We start from the raw sequence: 21,648 nt of genomic DNA, 5'->3' as shown, positions 1-21,648 counted from the left end.
GTCAGTACTCTGAACACAGAAGAATAAAACTACTCTAAAGATGGAATTGCCCTCTATGGACTGTCGTAACTGATATAATCATAACTAATATAATCAACATTTTACTTTTCTACTATTACCTGGTTGTCATTACTCTATTCTCAGCCCTTGTAAATGACAGGAAAGGCTTTCCTCTTCTAATGGAATTTTATGATCACTACCTATTCTACATTCTGATTATTACAAATGTCTGCATATCAACTGCTCACTAGGTAATGTTTATTTTTTTAATTTACATACAATACAGAAAGAAATCTGCAATATTTTTAACAGGTGGAAAGTGGAAAGTAATCACAATAAAACATCACTGAAAACTGATTCAATGACGTTTAGTTGGCAGTTTCCATTTACTCTTCTTAATAGGCAAACAATGGTGATAATTTTTATTAAAATATAAAGGTAAGTTCATGATAAGTGTAATCAGCTACTACTGCCATTCAAATGAAATGTGTCTAATTTATATTTTTAGATAAAAGGATTTTGCATGAGTAGGTAAATTTCAAAACTCAGTGAAGAACTTCACTGAAAACTGCTTCAGTAATATTTGAAGAGTTTATTTTTTTTTTATTTCACTAATAAAAAAAAAATTAAGCACTACTAATTTTACAGCACATCTGTGCTGGTGAGAGAAGATCATTAATAGCAGAGTTTAAGTTTGAAATGAATTATGGCATTGTATATTAAAGTTGTTTTAGACATTATGACCTTATAAAATTTCTCAAAAGATTTAAAGGCACTAAAATATTTTTAAATTATACGAAAGAAGCTAATTTTTTAATTATAGCAAAACAATTGAGTTGTGAGATGAACAACAGCACTACCAACTTTTTACATTACAATATCAACACTTATAATTTCAAGAAACATTTCATATGCACACATATAGGCAAGCAATGAATTCCAGCCTTTTATCATATTCAGTCCAAAAAATATTTCTTTTCACATTTCATAACTTTTCTCTTAACTTTATATAAAAATTAACTATCCACATTTGCTTAACAGAATCCTCCTTTGTCTTGAGAATCTGTTCTATATTTTGTATTATTTATTCACTTATGATTAACGTGGTCTAAGTCAAAGTTCATTGTAGTGCAGATATTTAGAGAACAAGTGCACAAACAACTATAGTGGCTTAGTAAATTGGAAGGGGTCAAGGAATTCTTAAAACTTCATTCACAATACTGGCAGTTCGGTACAGTTTGTACTAGAGTTAAAAATAACTGTATACTCAATACTTCAACTATTAATATAAATGTGATTTTGTTCAAATACAAATCAGTAAAATTCTTTAAGAAACTGTTTGTTCTTTGTAGATCAATTTCTTGATAAAATCTTATTTTTAAATAAATGCTGATATCAAAAACTCTTATCGAGGCTTCCTTCGATAGCAAATGTTACAATTGAGATTCATAAAAACAACTGTGTAAAAGAAAGATATTAAGTACAAATAAAATCATTACAGATATAATTTACATATACATACATTGAACAAGAAGCAGCTACTGCATTTCTAAAGAAAAAGAAGAAACTTGGAAAAATGAACTTGACACAAATGGGCAAAATATACAGTTCAATAAAATAATGAACCCCTAATATCTCACGCTGAGTACATTAGAGGAACTTGAATTGAAAGATGATTTTACTGTGTTCATGTTTTTCGCAGATGATTTGCAACTATTTGTCAGCAATAATACAGAGCTAATACCAGAAATAATATCATTAGAAAGCAAGATGTACTTAAATAACACCATAACTGCAGTTAAGTACAGCTCTTGTGAATAAAGTTAGGCTGCAAGTTTTTAAAATATGTCAAAATTTTACACTTCTATAGGTACATGTATGTATATTTTATAGACTATGTATATACATTTTTATACATATATATAAACATGTAAATTCATTTATATGTATATAAATATATATCTGGACATCTATATATGTGTGTATGTATGTATATAATATATATATATAGAGAGAGAGAAAGAGAGAGATTTATATAATATACAAGAAAAAATATCCAACTGCTTCAAGGCAAGCAGATAACAGATGTACAAGGCTTATGTAACTTGCACTTAAATGCTTTGTGGTGAGCATATCTTGCACATATGAGGTATAGTACTTAGTTTTCTCTAGCAGAAATATTTTGATTTCTCTTTCAGTAGTCAGAAAAGGCTGAGCCAAAGCATACAGTTAACATGAAAAGTAATTAATATAAGTTGATAAGAACTTTCAAAAATAGGGCACAGAAAAGGATTTTATTTAATCCTTTATGAAAGTAACGAAAGATTTTTGTACTTGTGCTTTTCATTATGCACAAAAAAAATCTTTGGTATACTAGCTGAGAAGGGACTTTTAAATGATCCTAAACCGACTATTACTTCCATTTGGGAATTTCAAGAGCTGTCTTCACCAGCATTACCATGGAATGATATAAATAAAAGATATTCAGGTAAGTCCTTCTCCAAAATGAATGAGGATGCATAAAAACAAATACAGCAATATTTGGTTCATTCTTTCACTATCTAAAATAGAAAGTAGGCTTCTCATTGGTCTAAACAACAAGCTAATAAGAAGTATGTTCATAGTTCACCAATTTGAGCTTTTCTTTTGGTTCCCATCTTTTAGTTCTTTACCAGATGTCATATCAAGTCCTCTGAAATAAAGAGTAATAAAAATAGTAGTCTTATAGAATCAACTGCTTCTGGCAAGAGACGTAAAAGTGACATATACAATTTCTTCATTGTAAAACTACATATTTGGAACAAATGGATTAATCAAGCTTTCATAACACCACCTACTTCGCCATGTAATGCACAACACAGTGCCATAGAGAACACCAATCCTAAGATCTGCAAAAATAAATGTATAATTAGTAAAAGTATCCTAAAGTACTTAACAATAAAAATACAGAACCTTATTTATGTCACTCTAAACTTAGCACTATTCAGACCATTTTATGAACTGAATAGATATGATATTCTTCATAACTCAAACATAAATAATAGTCTGCAATCAAGTTACTAGTATAATATAATGGAAATATTTAATTATCTGAAATAAATTTGTGGAGGATGATGAAAAGTGAGAGTAAATATTAAGGATGGAAAATACTGGATTTAGAAATAGGGAGGTTATAAATGGGTGAATTAAAATAGCAGTTAAATGGAGACCAGAAATTGCAAGTACTGTAAATGCAGATGTGTGGAAAGAGGATGAACTAAGAGTAAACAAAAACAGTGGCCCATACTATGGGAGGGGTGGTAACCCTTCCTTGCGAACTGGCAAGAAAGGGTTACTAGAAGTGGAACAATGGGACCACGAAATTACAGGTAATTATGCATGCTTTGATGTGTGCAAAAAGCCGGATGAATACAACAGGTAAACAGGAATTGAGCGGACAGTCTGGCGTTCGCGTCAAGAAAACAAAGCCAGCATGGCAGATTTTTAGATAAGTTGGCAACATTTAGCAAGGAAAGTGTAAACACGTAAGTAGCTTTGGAGGCTGATTGGCATAGAAGAAAGAATTGTAATGCAGAAGTGCAAAATAAAAGAAGTAAACAAGAAAATTTCAAGAGCAGGGTTTGGTTTGCTCATGAGGGAGACGGTTGTGGGAAGTTTCTAGCAAATAGGAAGGAGTGAAAATTTAAGCATTCTATTGGGATTGGTTGAGAGTTCTGTGGGAGGAGGTTCAAACTGCTGAGGAAAAAGGGTTTAGGGTAAAGTTTGGGAGCTGCAGTAGAGTTTTTTGATTTTTTTTTTTTTTTTGTGTTCGGAGTTCATAAATCATGGTAGCAAGATGAGAAAAAAGGGGGGGGGGGTAGTGAGGTGGAGAGCACATGAGTATGTGTAGAATAAAAGTGATAATTTTTTTTGGATGTGCAGATGAGTGAGAAACGTGTGTTTAGGGCTAAGGTAAACATTGAAAGAGAGAGTCCAGTCATCGGTTGACTGGCATGTCTTTAGCAACGAAATCACATGCTGTATTTAGAAATATGTAGAAAGCTACAAGTGCATCTAGATCTGATCCTGTCGAACATCAGCCAGGTATGCAGATATGTGTGTCAAGAAATCTACGTGGAAGGAGTGCCGAGTCCAAAAGCCCCAGAAGAAGAGATTCTGTCATAGAGGAAAAACCAGAGCTGAAGTAGGAACCCAACAGGAAGAGTTGAAAAGAATTAGGAGTAGTGGCCCGTTTTCTTAATGTGTGTTCCAGTTTTTTATTGAACCCCAAACTCATGGACTCATAAGCTAAACTCTGTGAGAAATCGTTTGATAGTTTCTTTCGGTGAAGGTAAAGAAAGCCTGCACGAGAAGCACGCAAAAGTTTGATGAAATTTACCAGTAAAAGTACTTTGCCGTAACGGCATTTGTATTGTTGCTCGCTCAGTAAACATACAGTGGGCGTTATCGGTCAGGAGTAGAAATTGAAACCCTCCCAAAGTGGAGGGGGTAACCTGACCTTTTTTCTTTAGAATCACTAGTGGATAAATTGTTTATTAAGGGAAAAAAAAAAAAGGCAAAGGAAGCCCACATGAGAAGCACAGCAAACTTCAAAAAAGTTTACCAGTGAAACTACATTATGAACATTTTTTTTTTTTTTTATGCCAGAATTTCCAATATGACTCTGTTCGTGATTCAATTAGTGATTCTAAAGAAAAAAAAGGTCGGGTTACCCCCCCACTTCGGAAGGGTTTCAAGCTCCCGTGGGATTCAACTTCTACTCCTGACTGATAACACCCATTGTATGTTTACCGAGCGAGCAACAATACAAATGCCGTTACGGCAAAGTACTTTTACTGGTAAATTTCATCAAACTTTTCTGTGCTTCTCATGGAGGCTTTCTTTACCTTAGCCTTTCTTTCAAAGGAAATCTCTTTTTGTAATATACAATTAAGTTATTAAGTTGGGTTAGATTATAGATAAGTTAGTGCAAAAGCATCATTTAATGTAGCCATCTACCAAAGTAGTTAGATTAATTAATTAAATTGTGGTATCCACTGAGAGAATAAGTAACATTAGTCTTCTCCACTGGTGAAGTGCCACTTATTTGGGGTAGTACAATACCATGGCAACTCATTGTGAAGGCATTCACACTGAGATATAACCAAAACGATGCCAATTTAATTAATTAATTTAACTACTTTGGTAGATGGCTACGTTAAAATGATGCTTTTGCACTAACCTATATGTTAGTCATTCTACTTTGTAGCATGAGGCCCTTGCCTTTAACTATTTTATAGATTATAGATAAGTTTAATGACCATGAAATGATGGTAGGGTACTAAAGGGGTAAAGAAGAAAGAAAAAAAAAAAAAATATATATATATAAGAGAATTAATAACAGAATAAATCATAGGTGTATTAGGATGAGAATGTGGTAACCTATATTAATATTCTAGACAATGTGGTAACAGATGATAAAATAACAGATAAGATTCTAGATAATGAGTTAATGTGTGAAGGGAAGAAAAAAATGTATTTTATTCAGAGACCTTGAGAGAAAAAGGGAGTAACTAAGATAGTTTGTTATTTGTTATTTTTTTTTTTTTTAGGAGCATTAGCAACTAAGGCCATATTGCTCCGGGATATGCGGTGGTCATTCCCTGACCTTTCCGTATTTGGTGGTGACGGGTTCGAACCCCAGTCTAATCAAGAAGCGTGTGCTACGCACTGCTGCTCCTTCCCACCTGGCTACGGAGGCGCCAGTAACTAAGATAGAAATAAGTGATTTGCAGTAAGTACTACTGATGTAAGGTGATGAAAATAGTAACTGATTTGATAGAAATAAGTGATGAAAATAGTAATTGATTTGATAAGTATAAATTGTGAGATAAGTGATTTGTAGTAAGTAAGAGACAACTGATGTAAAGCGATATGTGTAAACCTGTAAAGGAAGAGAAGCACCTTTTTCTGAAGCAATAGTTGGAATTATAAATTGTGTGTGGGAAATTACCAATAAGGAATAGTTGATGATGTGTGTGAGATGGTGAATTGTCTTGTATCATATCATAAAAAAATTTTGTTATTTTTATAAATTTGTGTCATCTTTAATGCTTTGCTAAATTAACGCTTTACACCCTAGAATTCGAAAATTTCTGAGAATTGCAGTCGGAGTTGCAATTTGCATCCGCCCATGACTTCAGTAGGATGGAAGTCAACAACATTTATTTTAAAGAAAAAAAATAAATTAAATATAAAATAAATGGGCAACCACACTGTTAATATGCCTAACTCCCATCCTTTTTTTTTGTTTTTTTTTGTGAAACACAAAGAAAAATAGCAAAGAATTCTTTGCTTATGTTAACATGGCTGACAAACTTAAATAAATATTTTGCATCTATATTCACACATGAAGTTTGGAGGGATCGGATTGCCAGCCAGAACATATCAAATTCTAAGTGGAAGTTAAATGATTTTTATGATAACCTAAAGGAAGCTGTAAGAGAAATGTTAAAGCTGAATGCAAATAAAGCAATTGAGGTTGATGGAATCTATCCGGTTATATTAAGAGAAACAGCAAAAGAAGTAAATGGGCCTTTAGCTATTATTATGAGAGCATCCTGGATTTAGGGGCTATCCCTACACGTTAGAAATGTGCAAATGTCTCTCCTATTTGCAAAGAGGAATCAAAGGGTAAAGTGAGTAATTGCAATTGATACCATTATTTTCCTTGGCATAGCTTAACTTCAATGCCAAGGAAGATAATGAAATCAGTTGTTAAAGAAAGCACAGTTACATGGCAATCACAGAAATGGTCCCCTCAGTCCACTAGTAGGATCAGGCTAATATTTTTAACAATATTGATGTGTTTTAATGCTTATTAATGATATTAATCAAGTTTAATGTCAAAGTGTGCTGAAAATACAAAGGTGAGAAGTTTGGTTAATGGTAATAATCAGGCTATGCAACTCAAGACGTGAACGAATTTTGTAGCTGGACTGAAAAATCATAATTGAGGTTTAACATTGATGCAAGGTACTGCATTTGGATACAGGTGCTGGTAGGGCATTGTATGGGGTTCTGTCACTGATGTACAGGAACTTGTCCAGCATGGATAAAGAAGTGATTATCTCATGGTATAAGCCAATGGTTAGTCCACACCTTGAATATTGCATACAGGTTTGGAAACCCCATTTTAGGAAGGGCACTGAGATGAACAACAAGATAACTTTGGGGCAAGAGGATATTCTTACCAAGAAAGGCTGAGGGTTTCTGGAAACTAGATATCTGCAGAGTGATCTAATTGAAGTGTGTCAGGCTTTAAAAGGGCTAAGTAAAGTGAATGCTGATAGCATCTTTACTCTTTTTGAGATGAAGCACATAAGGGGCATAAATTTATCTTGGAAAAGGATGAATGTAGAATGCATGTGTGGAAATTTGCATTCAGTCAAAGAATAATCAACTGTTGGAATAAACTTTCACTTAAGAGTTGTGGGGATGGGAAGACACAATAAATTTAAGGAAGGTTTGGATAAATGAAGTTTTGCTCTATATTGCTAATACTACATTTCATCATTTTTTGACGCTTTTACTAGTAGTAAGAAGAGACAATTCAATGAATAACTACTACCTTAGATAGTGTAAGATAAAACACAGCTGTGAGAGTTCAGTTAAAACAGGCCATGTATGATACTGTCCATCCACTGCAATTATACTATTAAAACAAAACGGGAAAATATTAGTTTTCAGCATACTTTGAGCATGTTTGGAATGTACATTCTGGTGTCGACCACACTGTCTAGGGGACTGGATTACTGGTTATGCTATGCAGAGAAGTTTCTGGCTGAAGGTTATTCAACCTAGACAGTAATGAAATTGTTACTTTGAGAAATGGATGCAGAACAGCAAGATATTTTGCAGAAGAGGAAAGCATAGTATACTTTGTTGAGATTGAGGGTTCACTCAAAATTTATAAAGAACACATCACTCTGTGCGTTTTAACTATAACAATAATAATCTTTAATAAACTAAAGATAACTGTTCTGATGAACTAGAAACATTAAGAATTTAGATAATAAAATTGAATTAATTAAAATAGTTTAGAAATTACTGGCTATATTTGTATCTGGATTTACAGATCCAGTGTCTTCTTCTTCTGGCATTATAACCTAAGATGGGTCTTAGACTTTTCAATCATGTTCCACCAATAAGCTCTCCCAGAAAGTCAAACTTCTTATTCTCATGATCTTTAAGTCCTCTTCTACGTCATCCAGCCATCTTTTCTGCAGTCTTCCTCTTGCCCTCTTACCAGTAGGTTTCCACTTCATTATACTCTTAGTTGTTCTGCTATTATCTATCCTCATAACATGTTCCAACCAAGCAAGTCTCTGGCTCTTCACAAATCTGACGATATCTGCACCCTGAATGAGTTCGTCAAGTTCGTGGTTCATTCTGATCCTCCAGGATCCATTAACATCTTGTACTGGCCCATAAACTTTCTGTAAAATTCTACACTCGAACACACTCAGCAACTGGTCACACAACTGGTCTGTTGAGGTTTTTGTATATTCTTAATTTTAAGTGTCTGTTCAATACTCTAGACTTCACTAGTTTTTCATGTGCATAGATCCAGTGTCTAGTGCATAAAAATAAATAAAAGATCTAACTGTATGTTAACAAAATCCCTTCTAGACTTGGTACAACTCCTGGGTCTATTTCTCTTGGCATCTGGATGAAAAAATCTCCAAAGACAAGTTGGTCAGAGCAATTATCCTCTCTAGTTTATCAAGGGTTATTTGTATAGGAAACTCACACTGAACTGTTTTCTGTTAAATTCATTCGTACCTACTTGTAAATATGCCATTCTTCTGAAATGTTGGTCATGTGTGACAAACTTTTTAAACTGAAGCTGTGTATTGGATGTTACAATGTAATTCTTATTCATATGGGCACTTCACTGTAAGACACATGACTCTGGAGTCAGTACTGCTAGAAGTATTAGTGGTGGCAAGTGATGCAAGAAAGCAAGCTTTCTTGCATCACATCAGCAAAAAAAAAACCACTTCCTCTGTCTACCCTTTAATGATTTGTCCAGTTATTCCTTAAATTCTCTCAGCCTACTCATTTCCACAATAAAGATGGTAGTTTGTTCCAACAGTCAACTACCTGCTTGCTGAAAGCAACTTTCCACACATCTGTCCTGCAATCATCTTTCCTCAGTTTTAATTTATACCCACCTCATGCATGATGTCTGAGAAAGGGTAAGGATAAGAACGGGGCCGGCCACAAGCAAGTTCAACTGGTTCTGTCAAACAGAGCCCCATGCTCAAATGGCTTAAATAATAATATCATCCACATCTTTTCTGCATTTCTATCAACAAGCCTACCGCCTTTATCCACATTATCGTCACTCCAAGAGTGCTTGCACGAGTCGACTTGAAAATTGCTAGAAGTAGAGCATATACTTCATTCTCAATATATGTATGTTTTGTTTGATATCAAACATGGGATGTTATTTAAAAATGTAATTTTTACATTATGCTCACTTTCAATAATATCTGTATTCTATTTAACTGCTGTAGGTAAGGAAATAACAAACAGGGCGTGCAAGTAATTCTTGCACACCCTGTTTTTTCCTCTTCCACTCCTACTATTACTTTCCCTCTACCTTTTTGATTTTCTAAGTCTAATAGGAACAAGTGGATAGTCGAGTTATTATCCCACACAAATACAAAATAGCCCTGAAATGGTGCCGTATGGGTGGTGGTATCCACTGAGAATAAGTAACAACAGTCTTCTCCTTCGGGTGAAGCGTTACTTATTTGAAGTAATGCAGTGTCATGGCAACTCATCGTGAAGGTATTCACAATATGAGATGTAGCTTAAACGATGCCTGTATTGCAAATTTGCTAATCTATATTTAGCTGTGTATAAATGATGCAATTGCACTAAAATACATGTAGTCTAATCTGTTTCGCAGCTTGAGGCTTTAAGCCCTAATGCATTAGAATATTGTACTACATTAACAAATGAAATTATTTTTAATATTTCTGCTGTTTTCTTAGTTGTTAATTGTTGTTCTACAGTGATTAACAGCTAAGAAAACTTCTTCATTTTCCTTTCCTCTCCACTGGATATTTTCTCCACCTCTTTTTTTTCTATGAATCCTCCAATCCTTTTCCAACATTCCTATCGAGATCTACAACCCTCAGTGCCATTCTTATAATGTTTGAAAATCACCGACAAATTCCGGGGGAATTGTGACTCTGTCCAGAGTAACAATTTATTAGTACCAGATAAGTTGTATTGTTTATAAAAATCTACTCTAACTGAGAATATATATATATTAACTTATTTTAAGAATTTAATGGTAAAAAATATTATTAATTAATGGTTTATGGACCTGCTAAATTTAAGCAGAAGGAACCCAACGACCATAATGGATACATAGGTGGAGAGTATAGCGGTAGGTAGATAGTGTCAAAGTGCTAACATAACTGAATTTGTAATTGCGGAGAACAAAGCAGAGAAAGATGATAATAATAAATACTTAATGTAGTGTGTCCTATGATTTCAGTGCCTTTGTCGGGGGCCAGCCACCAAAATCAAAGGAAAAAATGGCAAGAAGTACAGCCTCTGTTTTTGACATGAAATATATGCAGCACATGGGGGTTCAGAATTGAAGATCAGGGTTAAAATTTAAATTTAAGTCATATGGCTTATGTATATTTCATGGCTGACCTGACAGAGGCAGAATGCAAAGATTAAGAAGTAGAATACTTACTGAGGTCGAGTAGGTATATAATCATAGAGAAGGTCTGTACTACAATAGAGGGTAATAAAAAGTATAGCGTAAACCTGTTCTGAAGAATTTCTGGTATAAGATAGCGACCCCGTGCATAAGAAATCAGAAAGTTAAGCAAATAAAATAAATTACACTGGCTACCCAGCGTGTCATCAATTAGAAACTAAGTTAGATTTAATTAAATTAAATTTCGAATAGACAATAGGGGGAGGTATTAAACATGTGAAGTAATACATCCCAGGATAGAAAGGAGTAAAAAGTTTGCAAAGTAGCGTTAGATAGTCGCTAAACTTTGTTTAGGCAAGAACAGTGTTTATAGCAGAAAAGGAGCAGCTTGAATTTTGCGATAGATCACAAGATCTATTTGTGTCTTCCCCGCATGTCCTACCTTTCTATATATTTTTATTTCTCGTGAGCCATTAGATGAGTTCGATTGTGTTCAATGAGTGGCCATTATCGAACGCAAAATTCAAGATTTTTTTTTTGTCCTCGCCTTTTCCCATTATTATATGGAGTCAGCGTTTTTATTGTTTTGCCATGCAATTTTTACGGCTGGATGCCCTTCCTGACGCCAATCCTCACCCCTTTATCTGGGCTGGGAATATGTGGTGGTCATTCCCTGATCTGCCGCATCCTCCGTATTTGGTGGGTTCGGGCTCGAATCCTGGTCTAATCAAGAAGCGTGTGCTATGCACTACTGCTCCTGCCCACGGAGGTGCCTTTCTGCTATAAACACTGTTCTCACCTAAACAAAGTTTAGCAACTATCTAACACTACTTTGCAAGCTTTTTACTCCTTTATATCCTGGGATGCATTACTTCACGTTTTTAATACGTACCCCTATTGTATATTCGAAATTTAATTTAATCTAACTTACGACACGCGAGGTAGCCAGAGTAATTTATTTTATTTTAATTTTGATTATTTCCTTATCTTTCTGATTTCTTGCACACGGGGTCGCTATCTTATACCTTAAATACTCCAGAACAGATTTATGCTATACTTTTTTATTACCCTCCATTTCAGTACAGACCTTCTCTACGATTATATACCTACTCGACCTCAGTAAGTATTCTACTTCTTCTTAATCTTTGCATTCTGCCTCTGTCGGGTCAGCCATGAAATATACATAAGCCATATGACTTAAATTTAAATTTTAACCCCGATCTTCAATACTGAACCCCTACTTGCTGTGTATATTTCATGTCAAAAATAGAGGCTGTACTTCTTGCCATTTTTTCCTTTGATTTCGGAGGCTGGCACCCAACAAAAGCGCTGAAATCATAGGACACGTGACGTTAAGTATTTCTAATTACTTATTATTATATTCTTTCTCTTCTTAGTTCTCTGCAATTACAATCTCAGTTATGTTAGAACTTTGACACTATCTACCTACCTTTATACTCTCCACCTATATATATAAATATACACTGATGAGCCAAAACATTATGACCACCTACCTAATATGATATTGGTCCTCCATGTACAGCCAAAACAGCTCATACCTGGTGAAGCATACCTGGTGACGCTACAGGATTTCTAAGTTACTTGTGGTATCTGGTACCAACACATAACTAGCAGATCCTGTAAGGTCCATGGTTGAGATGCCGCAGATTGGAGTTGCTGTTCCAGCACAAACCACAGATGCTTAATGGGGTTAATGTCTGAGGAATTTGAAGGCCAGGTCAATACTGGAAGTCTTCCTCATGTTCTGCGAACCAGTCTCGAACAATCCGGGCGGTATGGCATGCCGCATTATCCTGCTGAAAGACGGCACCAACAGAGAGGAAGACCGTTGCCATGAAAGGGTGTACTTAGTCAGCAATGATGTTTAGGTAGGTGGTAGACGTCAGAGTGCCTGGCACATGGATGACTGGACCCAGGATATCGCAGCAGAACATTGCCGAAAGCATTACACCGCCACCACTGGCTTGTTTTCGTCCCACGGTGTATCCAGGTGCCATCACTTCCCCAAGTAAACGATGCACATGTACCCGGCCATCCACATGGTGCAACAAGAAACGTGATTCATCGGACCAGACGACCTTCTTCCAATCGCTCAAGGTTCAGTTTCGATGCTTGCATGCCCATTATAGGTGCTGTCACCAGTGAAACGTGGTTAGCATGGGCACTTGGAGCGGCCTGCGGCTATGCAGCTTCATTTTCAGCAGGGTTCGATGTACTGTGACATAACATTACTCCAGTCACCAGCATCCAATTACCGGCTATTTTCACCAGTCACCCTTCTGTTGCTGCGTGCCATACGGGAGAGCCTTCGCTCACCTCAAGCATCAATGAGCTGTGGTTGTCCAACACCTTGCTGGCGGTTCCTGGGTTCCCCCTCCTCGGACCACTTTCAGTAGGTACTAACCAGGGCTGACCATGAGCACCCCACCAGCCATGCGTTTCGGATATGCTCTGACCCAGTCATGTAGCCATTACAATTTGGCCAGATTTAACACTGATTAACAGAGCTCAGTATCAGTTTTTTTATACCATGTCCCGACCCGTGTACACGCTGTAGTTCATCTGCAGTTGCTTAAAGACTCTCACAAAGACTCTCTGGTCATAATGTTTTGGCTCATCAGTATATATATATACACCAAGAAAATACAATAACTGGTTTTCCCCTTCTCAGAGGTATAGATGTTTACTTTTGCCAGTTTTCTATTGTGAAGTCAGTGTTTTGCCATACATTATTTTTATTATCTCCCTTCACATCACACCCAACAGTATATCAGGGGTTGCACTATATATCCAATGCTGAAAAGAAATGGAGTTGTGGATATGTCAAAAAATTTAATACTGTCTGTATCATTCTGAAAATGCTTTGGAATGCCTATAGTCTGGACATTTCCTTCCATCCCATTTGACTTTCCTTTATCTTTCAATCTTTCAATAGTGATGTTCTCTTCCACCTAAAGTTGTTTCTGCTTTCTTTTGTAGGCAGTAAGCCAATGCTAACATATGACATACTGAAGAAACAGTTATATTTACTGGAAATAATTGATAATTATTTTAATTGATAGGCTGATTAAAAGTAAATGTATATATGTTCAATTGATTACCTGTACAACTCCCACTCCTATTCCAATACCTATTATAACAATAAGATGCTCATCCAAATAACGCTGCAGTCTTGGAATACAGCCCTGTATTAATAAAGAAAACAATGATAATATAGATGCACATACACAATAGTTAAAGTGCTCTCTCTTATGAATAGCCAGATGTTAGAACAGTTAGAGAAATTAATTTACTGCAGAATAGCCTCAAGGTCTATGGAACCATTGCAATTTGTGATATCTAAATATTTCTTGTGTAGTAAATACACATACAAATTTATTCACATGATGTTATGGTGTGAATGCAAATTATTAGCCATATGGTGCAAGGAAGCCTGAGGCTTATGCTGCACCAGCCAAAAAAAAAATTTTCTGAATTATCCTGAGAGAGAGAAGTAGAAGGGAATCACCAACAAAAAGAAAAATGATGATATCCAGCTCAGGACCCTGGGTGTGCCAAGCCCATACTCACCAGATGTGAGCCTTTGTAACCCTGTGTATTTTGAACTTTGTCAAATAAACCGAGCATTGAATGAGGTGTTACAGTACGTTGAAGTATAATAGTAACCAATAAAAACTGTGGCATTTATTTATTCAGTGCTTGGTATGTCTTAGTAAAGTAAAAATATAGCAAGTTATAGATTTCAAAAGTTTTGGAGCTAATTTTAAATTTAGATTAAATAGTAATAATACCACTAAGAATGAAAATGACTGTGTGCCAGAGACTTTGTCTGTTTTTGGGCAGAGTAAAATTGAGGCTACGTGGATAACAAATTTAAATTTAAATAAATGTCAGATTCCTTTCTTTATTTTTTCTGATGATTTAACCAGACTTCCTGAGATTTAAGGACTAATGAAATTAAATATTTAAGAGTCTCATCTTACATAATACAGACATTTTTAATTCTCACATGAATTATATAATTAACACACTGAGTGCCATGGTAAAATTAGTTAACAACTCCCTGGGACCAAAATGTGTTTTTTTTTTTTTTCTCCCTAGTTTTATTTTTGTTTTTTCTCTTCTTTTTTTTTAATGTGTCCCACTGGTGGTTATGCAATCATGTGACTGCTAAATACGATTAACGTTTGTATTGATAATTTATTGTAAACTCCACTAACCTAGTGGTTGTGCTGGAGTATAGACCAGAACTTTATTCTCGGTAGATACCAGGTATTCAAAATATGAGATATACTTAATGAAATTATGCATAAAAATGATTAACTAACATTTGAGTCACAAGAATTAGCAGAGTGTAAGGGGGGGGAGTTTCCGCGAGTCTATTCCGATAAACTTTTTTTGATATCTATTATAGAAAGACAACTGTATAAAATAATAATATTATTATATAGAGAGCCACAATATGTTATTTCTTATGTTAACAGTAATAGTGGCTAGTGTTGATAGGTCATTCAGTAAATTAAAAATAATAAAAGGCTGCACAGCAAATAAAGAATGGTGGCTCTCTATATAACCTCAGGGGCTCACATCTGGTGAGTATGGGCTTGGCACATCCAGGGTCCTGAGCTGGATATCACCTCTTCCTTGGTGATTCCTTTCTATTTCTGACTCTTGTTCTCTCTCTCTCTGTCACTCAGGGTAACTCAGATTTTTTTTGGCTAGTGCAGGAAAAGCCTTGAGGTTCCTTGCAACATATGGCTAATGATAATAATAACAATAGGGCAAATCAGATTAAATGATTTTGCTATATTGAGAACAAAAAAGTCACTAAAATGGACCTTAAAGAACTAATTTGTGATTTTACAAACAAAGGCAATAAAGATGAATTTCTAAATAAGAACCAAATTTATAAATTAATCTAATTATAACATTATAGATTATTAATTTGTTAGTTTTGACGTACAATTTTTTAATAGTTTTCTATAGTTTAGGTTTGTTGAATATTACTTAAAATGTACATTATAACTTTTTGTTTTTATTAACATGAAATAAGGCATTTCATGTTAATAAAAAAAAAAAAGAGAGATAGGGCCCTTTAGTGCTGGTTTCCAATTTCATGCTAAGCTGTTAATAGTAGCATCAAGATGGATTTTATGAATACAGTGAATGTTCGGCTTGAATGAAAAAGCAAGGACTAATCTTAGAAACAATTGGTTTTCTAACAATATCACTTGATTACGAATTGGAAAATCCAAAACTACTCTGAATTCAATGGCTATGAAATCAATGTATGTATACTTGTTAGCATATATAGTCTTTTCTGCCAGGATTAGAGAATTTGGATCACAGTGTGGTGCTACTACTGACACAGGCTGCAAAATAATATGATTGGGCTGCATTATATTATCATGCAAGATGTTACAGGGAAGATAGACAAAGAGGAGAAGGAGGGATCATATTTTAAGCAAAAAGCAGATGGATGCCGGAAGAGTATATTCATTGGTTGGAGAATATCAGAATAACAATGAGCCAACCTAGTGCTGATACAGAGTAGAAGTGTGCTACCAACCTAATGAAATGATTGAGTATTATGGTCAGCTGTCACATGATGGAATGGGCAACAAAATCAGAATGTCTTATTATGGAGCTTGTAACTATCCAGACATACACTGTGCTGCCACTTTATTAGGTACACCCCTGCCGTGCACACAAATGGTTTGTCCCACAATGTTGCAAGTCACATGACCACAGTTGTGGATATAAATGCAGCAGAACAAACTTTCTAGTATCAGTTGAGCGTACAAACCTTAGCAAGAATGGGGAAAAAGAGTGATCTAACGTGGCATGGTAGTAGATGCAAGATGTGCTGGACAAAGCATCTCTGAAACGGCAGTTCTCCTGAACTTTTCACACACCACAGTTTCAAGGGTGTATCGAGAATGGTGCAACGAACATAAAACATCCTCTCAACGGCACTCCTGTGGAAGAAAATCGCTTGTTGATGAGAGAGGTCAGAGGAGGATTGCTAGAATTGTGCAAGCAAACAGATAGGCCACAATGTCGCACATCACGTCAGAATACAACCTTGGTGTGCAGAACAAAATATCGCAACAGACCACTAGTTGCACTTTGTCACGAATGGGATACAACAGCCGACGGCCACATCCCATACCTTTGTTATCAACGAAGAACAAGAGAGAACAGCTCCTGTGGGCACAGCAACACCAGCACTGGACTATCAAGGTTGGAAAACAGTTGCTTGGTCTGACAAGTCGAAGTTCCTGGTGCATCATGTTGATGGAAGGCTCAGAATTTGGTGAAAACAACATGAATCCATGGACCCGTCATGTCTGACCACTACTGTGCAAGGTGATCGGGGCAGTGTTATGGTGTGGGGAATGTTTTGTTGGCACACGATGGGTCCATTGATACCCATAGATTCATATCTGAATGCTACATCGTACCTAAACATTGTTGCTGACCAAGTACATCCGTTCATGTTGACAGTTTATCCTCAGTCAGATGGTTACTTCCAGCAGGATAATGTGCTGGTGCACAAAGCCTGAATCACTATGGAATGGTTCAAGGAACATGACAATGACTTTTCTATGCTGCAGTGGCCCCCCCCCTCAGTCCCCAAATCTCAATCCTGTTGAACACCTTCAAATTCCAGTGTTGGCATTCGAGGTGAGCGGACGCGCTTCATCAGGGTTCCTCAGTTAAGTGGATTGTTGATTAGTGCTTTTAAATATTTGATTTATTTATATATTGTTGGGTTATTTTGTTATAGGTTTTCCTGTAACAGTTTGATATTTAATAATATTATAGATATAATTTTCATTGATATTTAACTAATTTTATAATGGTAGTTACCAGATCTGTCTTAAACACGTCACAGGGTATCATGACTCACACGGAAATAGCCAATGGTGATTTATGGGTGAGTCATGATTTAATCCATTGTGGAACCTGTGGAATGTTTTCCAAGGTTGACCTGGTGACTAATCCCAGCTCACCATGGGATTCTTTTCTTTGTGATCGATGTAAGGAGTGCACCGATCTTAAATTACAATTTGGTGCACTGATGGAACAATTTGAGTCCCTGAAAAAACGGGTGCTTGCCCTCGAGAATAATGCATCTGGGAGCTCGTCAGGGACTCAAGACTCCAGCAATCTACCAAGTGATGCACACCCGATTCAGGCCTCAAAACAGAAAAACCAAGTGCAAACTACTCTGGTTAAAAAGGACATTGTTTTATTAGGAGACTCCATTGTCAGGGAAACGGGGAATATTTTTTGTAATAAGGACAGGTGGAGTAGAACCAGGGTATGTCTGCCGGGAGCAACTATTAATGATGTCACCAACAGATTGTCAGATTTTAAGGGGGGTAAAGAGAATATTATTATTCATGTGGGGACTAATGATATTAAACGTACACGATCTGACGATTTATTGGAAAAATACAGGACCATGCTGAGGAAATGCCACGAGTTAGGCCACAATATCTGTGTCTGCAATTCTGCCCAGACACGATAGGAGGGATTATATGTTAAAAGCTTTGTGGATGAATGCACGACTTGAAGGACTCTGCAAGGCTTTAGGGGGGAAATTTCTATCAGCTTGGCCCACACTTGTAGGTAGAAGGAATTTGTTTTGTAGAGACGGGATACACTTAAACAAAGGTGGTGCAAAAGTTTTTGCCAGTATTATTGAGGATACCTTAAAGGTTCAGGGAAACTGCTAGTTAGTGGGGATGTGGGTAATACTGACACGCGTTTATCTGGTAATATTGGTCAAAGTAACTCTTGCACATACCTCAAGTGTTCTTATCTGTTACTCCAACTGGACATATTATCTAGATGTTCTGCGGACAGAAACGTTTCAAGTGAGCGGGTAGCTAATGCCAGGGAAGAGAGCCTAAAAAACTTCAAGGGTTGTGTTAGAGTTGTTAAATATACAAGAACAGTAAGTCTTAATTGTTTATACAGTAATGTTAGAAGTGTCGTTAATAAAATGAGCGAATTCGAATTGCTGGTTAAAACAAGTAACGCAGACATAATAGGGCTTATAGAGACGTGGTGCCACCCGGAAATTGGGGATGATGAGTTTCAGTACGGCTTGTATAATGTATTTAGCAAGGATAGGGTAGATAGAAGGGGTGGTGGGGTAATGCTTCTTATCAGAAGCAGCCTGACTGCGACGATAGCTTTCCTGGATTCAGACGTTTCACATGCTAGTATAGAATCTGTATGGTGTGAGATAGTTGGAAACAAAGGTATAATGCGAGTAGGAGTAATCTACAGACCAGGTGATTGCGAAGATTATGACGAAAGCCTCTACTTGCAAATGGAATGGGCAGCATTCCATTTGCAAGTAGAGAATTGCAAAAGAATATCCTAGACCTCATCATCACCCATAAATCAAATGACATAACAGGGCTGACAGTAGAGGAACCAGTAGCAGGAAGTGATCACGGAGTTCTATGGTGGATGATGATGATGATAGAGGTAGCAGCAGTAAAAGGCAAAGGAATGGGTTTTAATTTCAGAAGAGGAAATTACGATGCCTTAAGGTACTATATGGCCTCTATTAACTGGGTAGATATCGCACAGAGAATGAATACATTTGAACTGTGGTATTCTTTTAAAACATTAATCACAGATGCCTTGAATGCGTATATACCATTAAAAAAAAATACTCCACGAGGAGGGTTCCAAGTTCAATTCAATGGGAGCAGATGACATTTCTCACAAACAGATCCTTAAGGTGATTGAGGTGTATAAGGCTTTGAATGGGTTGAGCAAGCTGAATGCTGATGGGATTCTTCCTCTTGCTCAGCTTAAGAACCTGAGAGGGCATAGATTCAAATTGAGGAAAGACAGTTGTAGAATAGATGTGCAGAAATTTGCTTTTTAGCCAGCGGGTGGTTGATTGCTGGAATAGATTTCCATCTTTTGTTGTGGAAGTTGATAGCCTAAATAAATTTAAGGCTGAGCTGGACAGGTGTTTGAAATGAATGGAGGGGTGAAATGGAAGGAGTTTTTTTTTTTTTTTTGCTGATACTGCATAAGCTTGCTTTTTTGCATTGTATGTCTCTACTAATGCTAATGTTAATCCTAAAAATTTATACAAGTTATATTACAGTGGTTTCCCATTACCTTCTGCATCTATCTCTGTCTTCAGAGTCCATATGCCTGTTTACAAAAAAATGTCACAAACTGTTCACACACAACTGCATTTGATGTAAAATATACTTTACATTTCTATTTATATTACAAAAAAACTTAAGTTGTGAAGAAATAACTACTCCTTTTACAAAAATATTATTTTATTTTTATAGGGTTTACAGTATAATTAAACAAGAATGAGGAGCAAGATATTTTAATTTTAAAGTTTTTAGAATATTGCTGGGGGGGGGGAATTGAGAAACCTTTGGGAATGGCTACACTAAGCATTTAAAAAGTGCAACTATGCTGAAGCTCCAGATGTAACCATTTATATAATTTTTTTGTAAATGTCTGTTTACTGGGTTTGAGAATTAGAAAAATATACAATACAGTTCATAGGTAGAGTATGCATTTCTTGTTTCATTCCCCCTTTCCTCAATGTGATGGTCCCTTGAGATGTGGACCTTGCAAAAAAAAAAAAAATAAATAAATAAATAACACAATGCTTATGTATTCTGGATCATTCTGTAATTCATAAGCTATGCACAGGAAATAAAATACAGAGATGGATATGTACACTTCTTATTTTTGAAATTAAATATGCATGCTGACTAGTGCTGGCACATCATTTCTTCTTCAGCAGTCCAAAGAGATGCAACAAAACAAATCTCTGAGATAAACACTTTTCTTCAATACATTGGACTCGAGCTAACTGCCAAAAAGTCTGCCTGGATGGCGGTTACAAAGAGGAAAAGAATAAATTCAATGCATGCCTCTATAAATGGACATCAAATCAAACTTGTCAACGCCCACGGGGACCTCGGTTTACTCTGGGATTTGAACTTGTCTTTTCTGGAGCACTTCAAGGAAGCAAAAAACAAATTCTTCGCAGCCCTATGGTCTGCTTGATATGAACTGGTCAGTTACAGCTATAACAAGCTAATAACTACATTGGTCCAAACTTTTGTTGTACCGGTGGCCCTCTACGCACTGGAAATCTGGACTTCTGCTCCTCTACCTACAGCAGTTCTTGGAGCTTGAGTATTGGCTTCTACGATCCCTCAAATAGGACATCTTACTCTCTGTGGGGCTATGCTGCATGGATGGAATGACCCCTTGGAAACAAATCACCACCACTCACAATATAATTACCCTCTCCAAGCTTAATTGGGGTAGACTAGATGCTCCCAACATTGACAGCCTCATCATCCTGCCCAAGAATAACAGAATAATAACTAACCACCAAACATCTATGATCCGACCTGCCCTCAACCAAATCACTCCCTCAGTCATATGTTCCCAGCAAACAAGATTGGACTCCTGAAAGACTTAAATATTAACCCCGAGGTAGTAGTAGTGGCATGTGATGCAAGAAAGCAACTGTACGAGCTTATGCAGCATCAGCCAAAAAAAATAAATAAAATTAAAAAAAATAAAATAAAAATAAATAAATAAAATAAAAAAATCACACCATTCCCTCCAAATGCCTGTCCAGTTCCTCCTTAAATTTATATAACCTGTCAACTTCCACAATGACAGATGGAAGTTTGTTCCAGCAATTTTTTTTTTTTTTATGAGAACCCCAAACACGGTTTTTTTATGAGAACCCCAAACAATGTCAACAAATATCTTCTTCAGAAGACGAAAGAAGATATTTGTTGACATTGGACTTGAACTTCTGTAGATTGTAATTTTCAGGAAATACGTATGAAGGAAGGTTGTTCCAAAAA

At 36.1% G+C, this 21,648-nt stretch overlaps 1 protein-coding gene across 1 annotated transcript in view; it reads right to left on the bottom strand.

Moving 5' to 3' along the window:
- Positions 1 to 314: 314 nt before the first annotated feature.
- Positions 315 to 21,648, bottom strand: part of LOC150077532 (CD9 antigen-like) — a 156,213-nt gene continuing 134,879 nt past the window's right edge. The window contains exons 6-7 of the mRNA XM_090386987.1: positions 13,852 to 13,935; positions 315 to 2,888 (exon numbers count right to left, since the gene is read on the bottom strand). Coding sequence (XP_090243113.1) covers positions 2,814 to 2,888; positions 13,852 to 13,935 — 159 coding nt within the window. The 3' untranslated portion in view covers positions 315 to 2,813. The remainder of the gene's footprint in view (positions 2,889 to 13,851; positions 13,936 to 21,648) is intronic.

Source organism: Mastigoproctus giganteus, chromosome 12 (genome assembly GCF_048544385.1).
Source record: "Mastigoproctus giganteus isolate SK-2022 chromosome 12, ASM4854438v1, whole genome shotgun sequence".
NCBI classification, from domain to species: domain Eukaryota; kingdom Metazoa; phylum Arthropoda; class Arachnida; order Uropygi; family Thelyphonidae; genus Mastigoproctus; species Mastigoproctus giganteus.
Note: the sequence above shows the minus strand (reverse complement) of the source record. Positions and strands in the feature narration are given on the sequence as shown.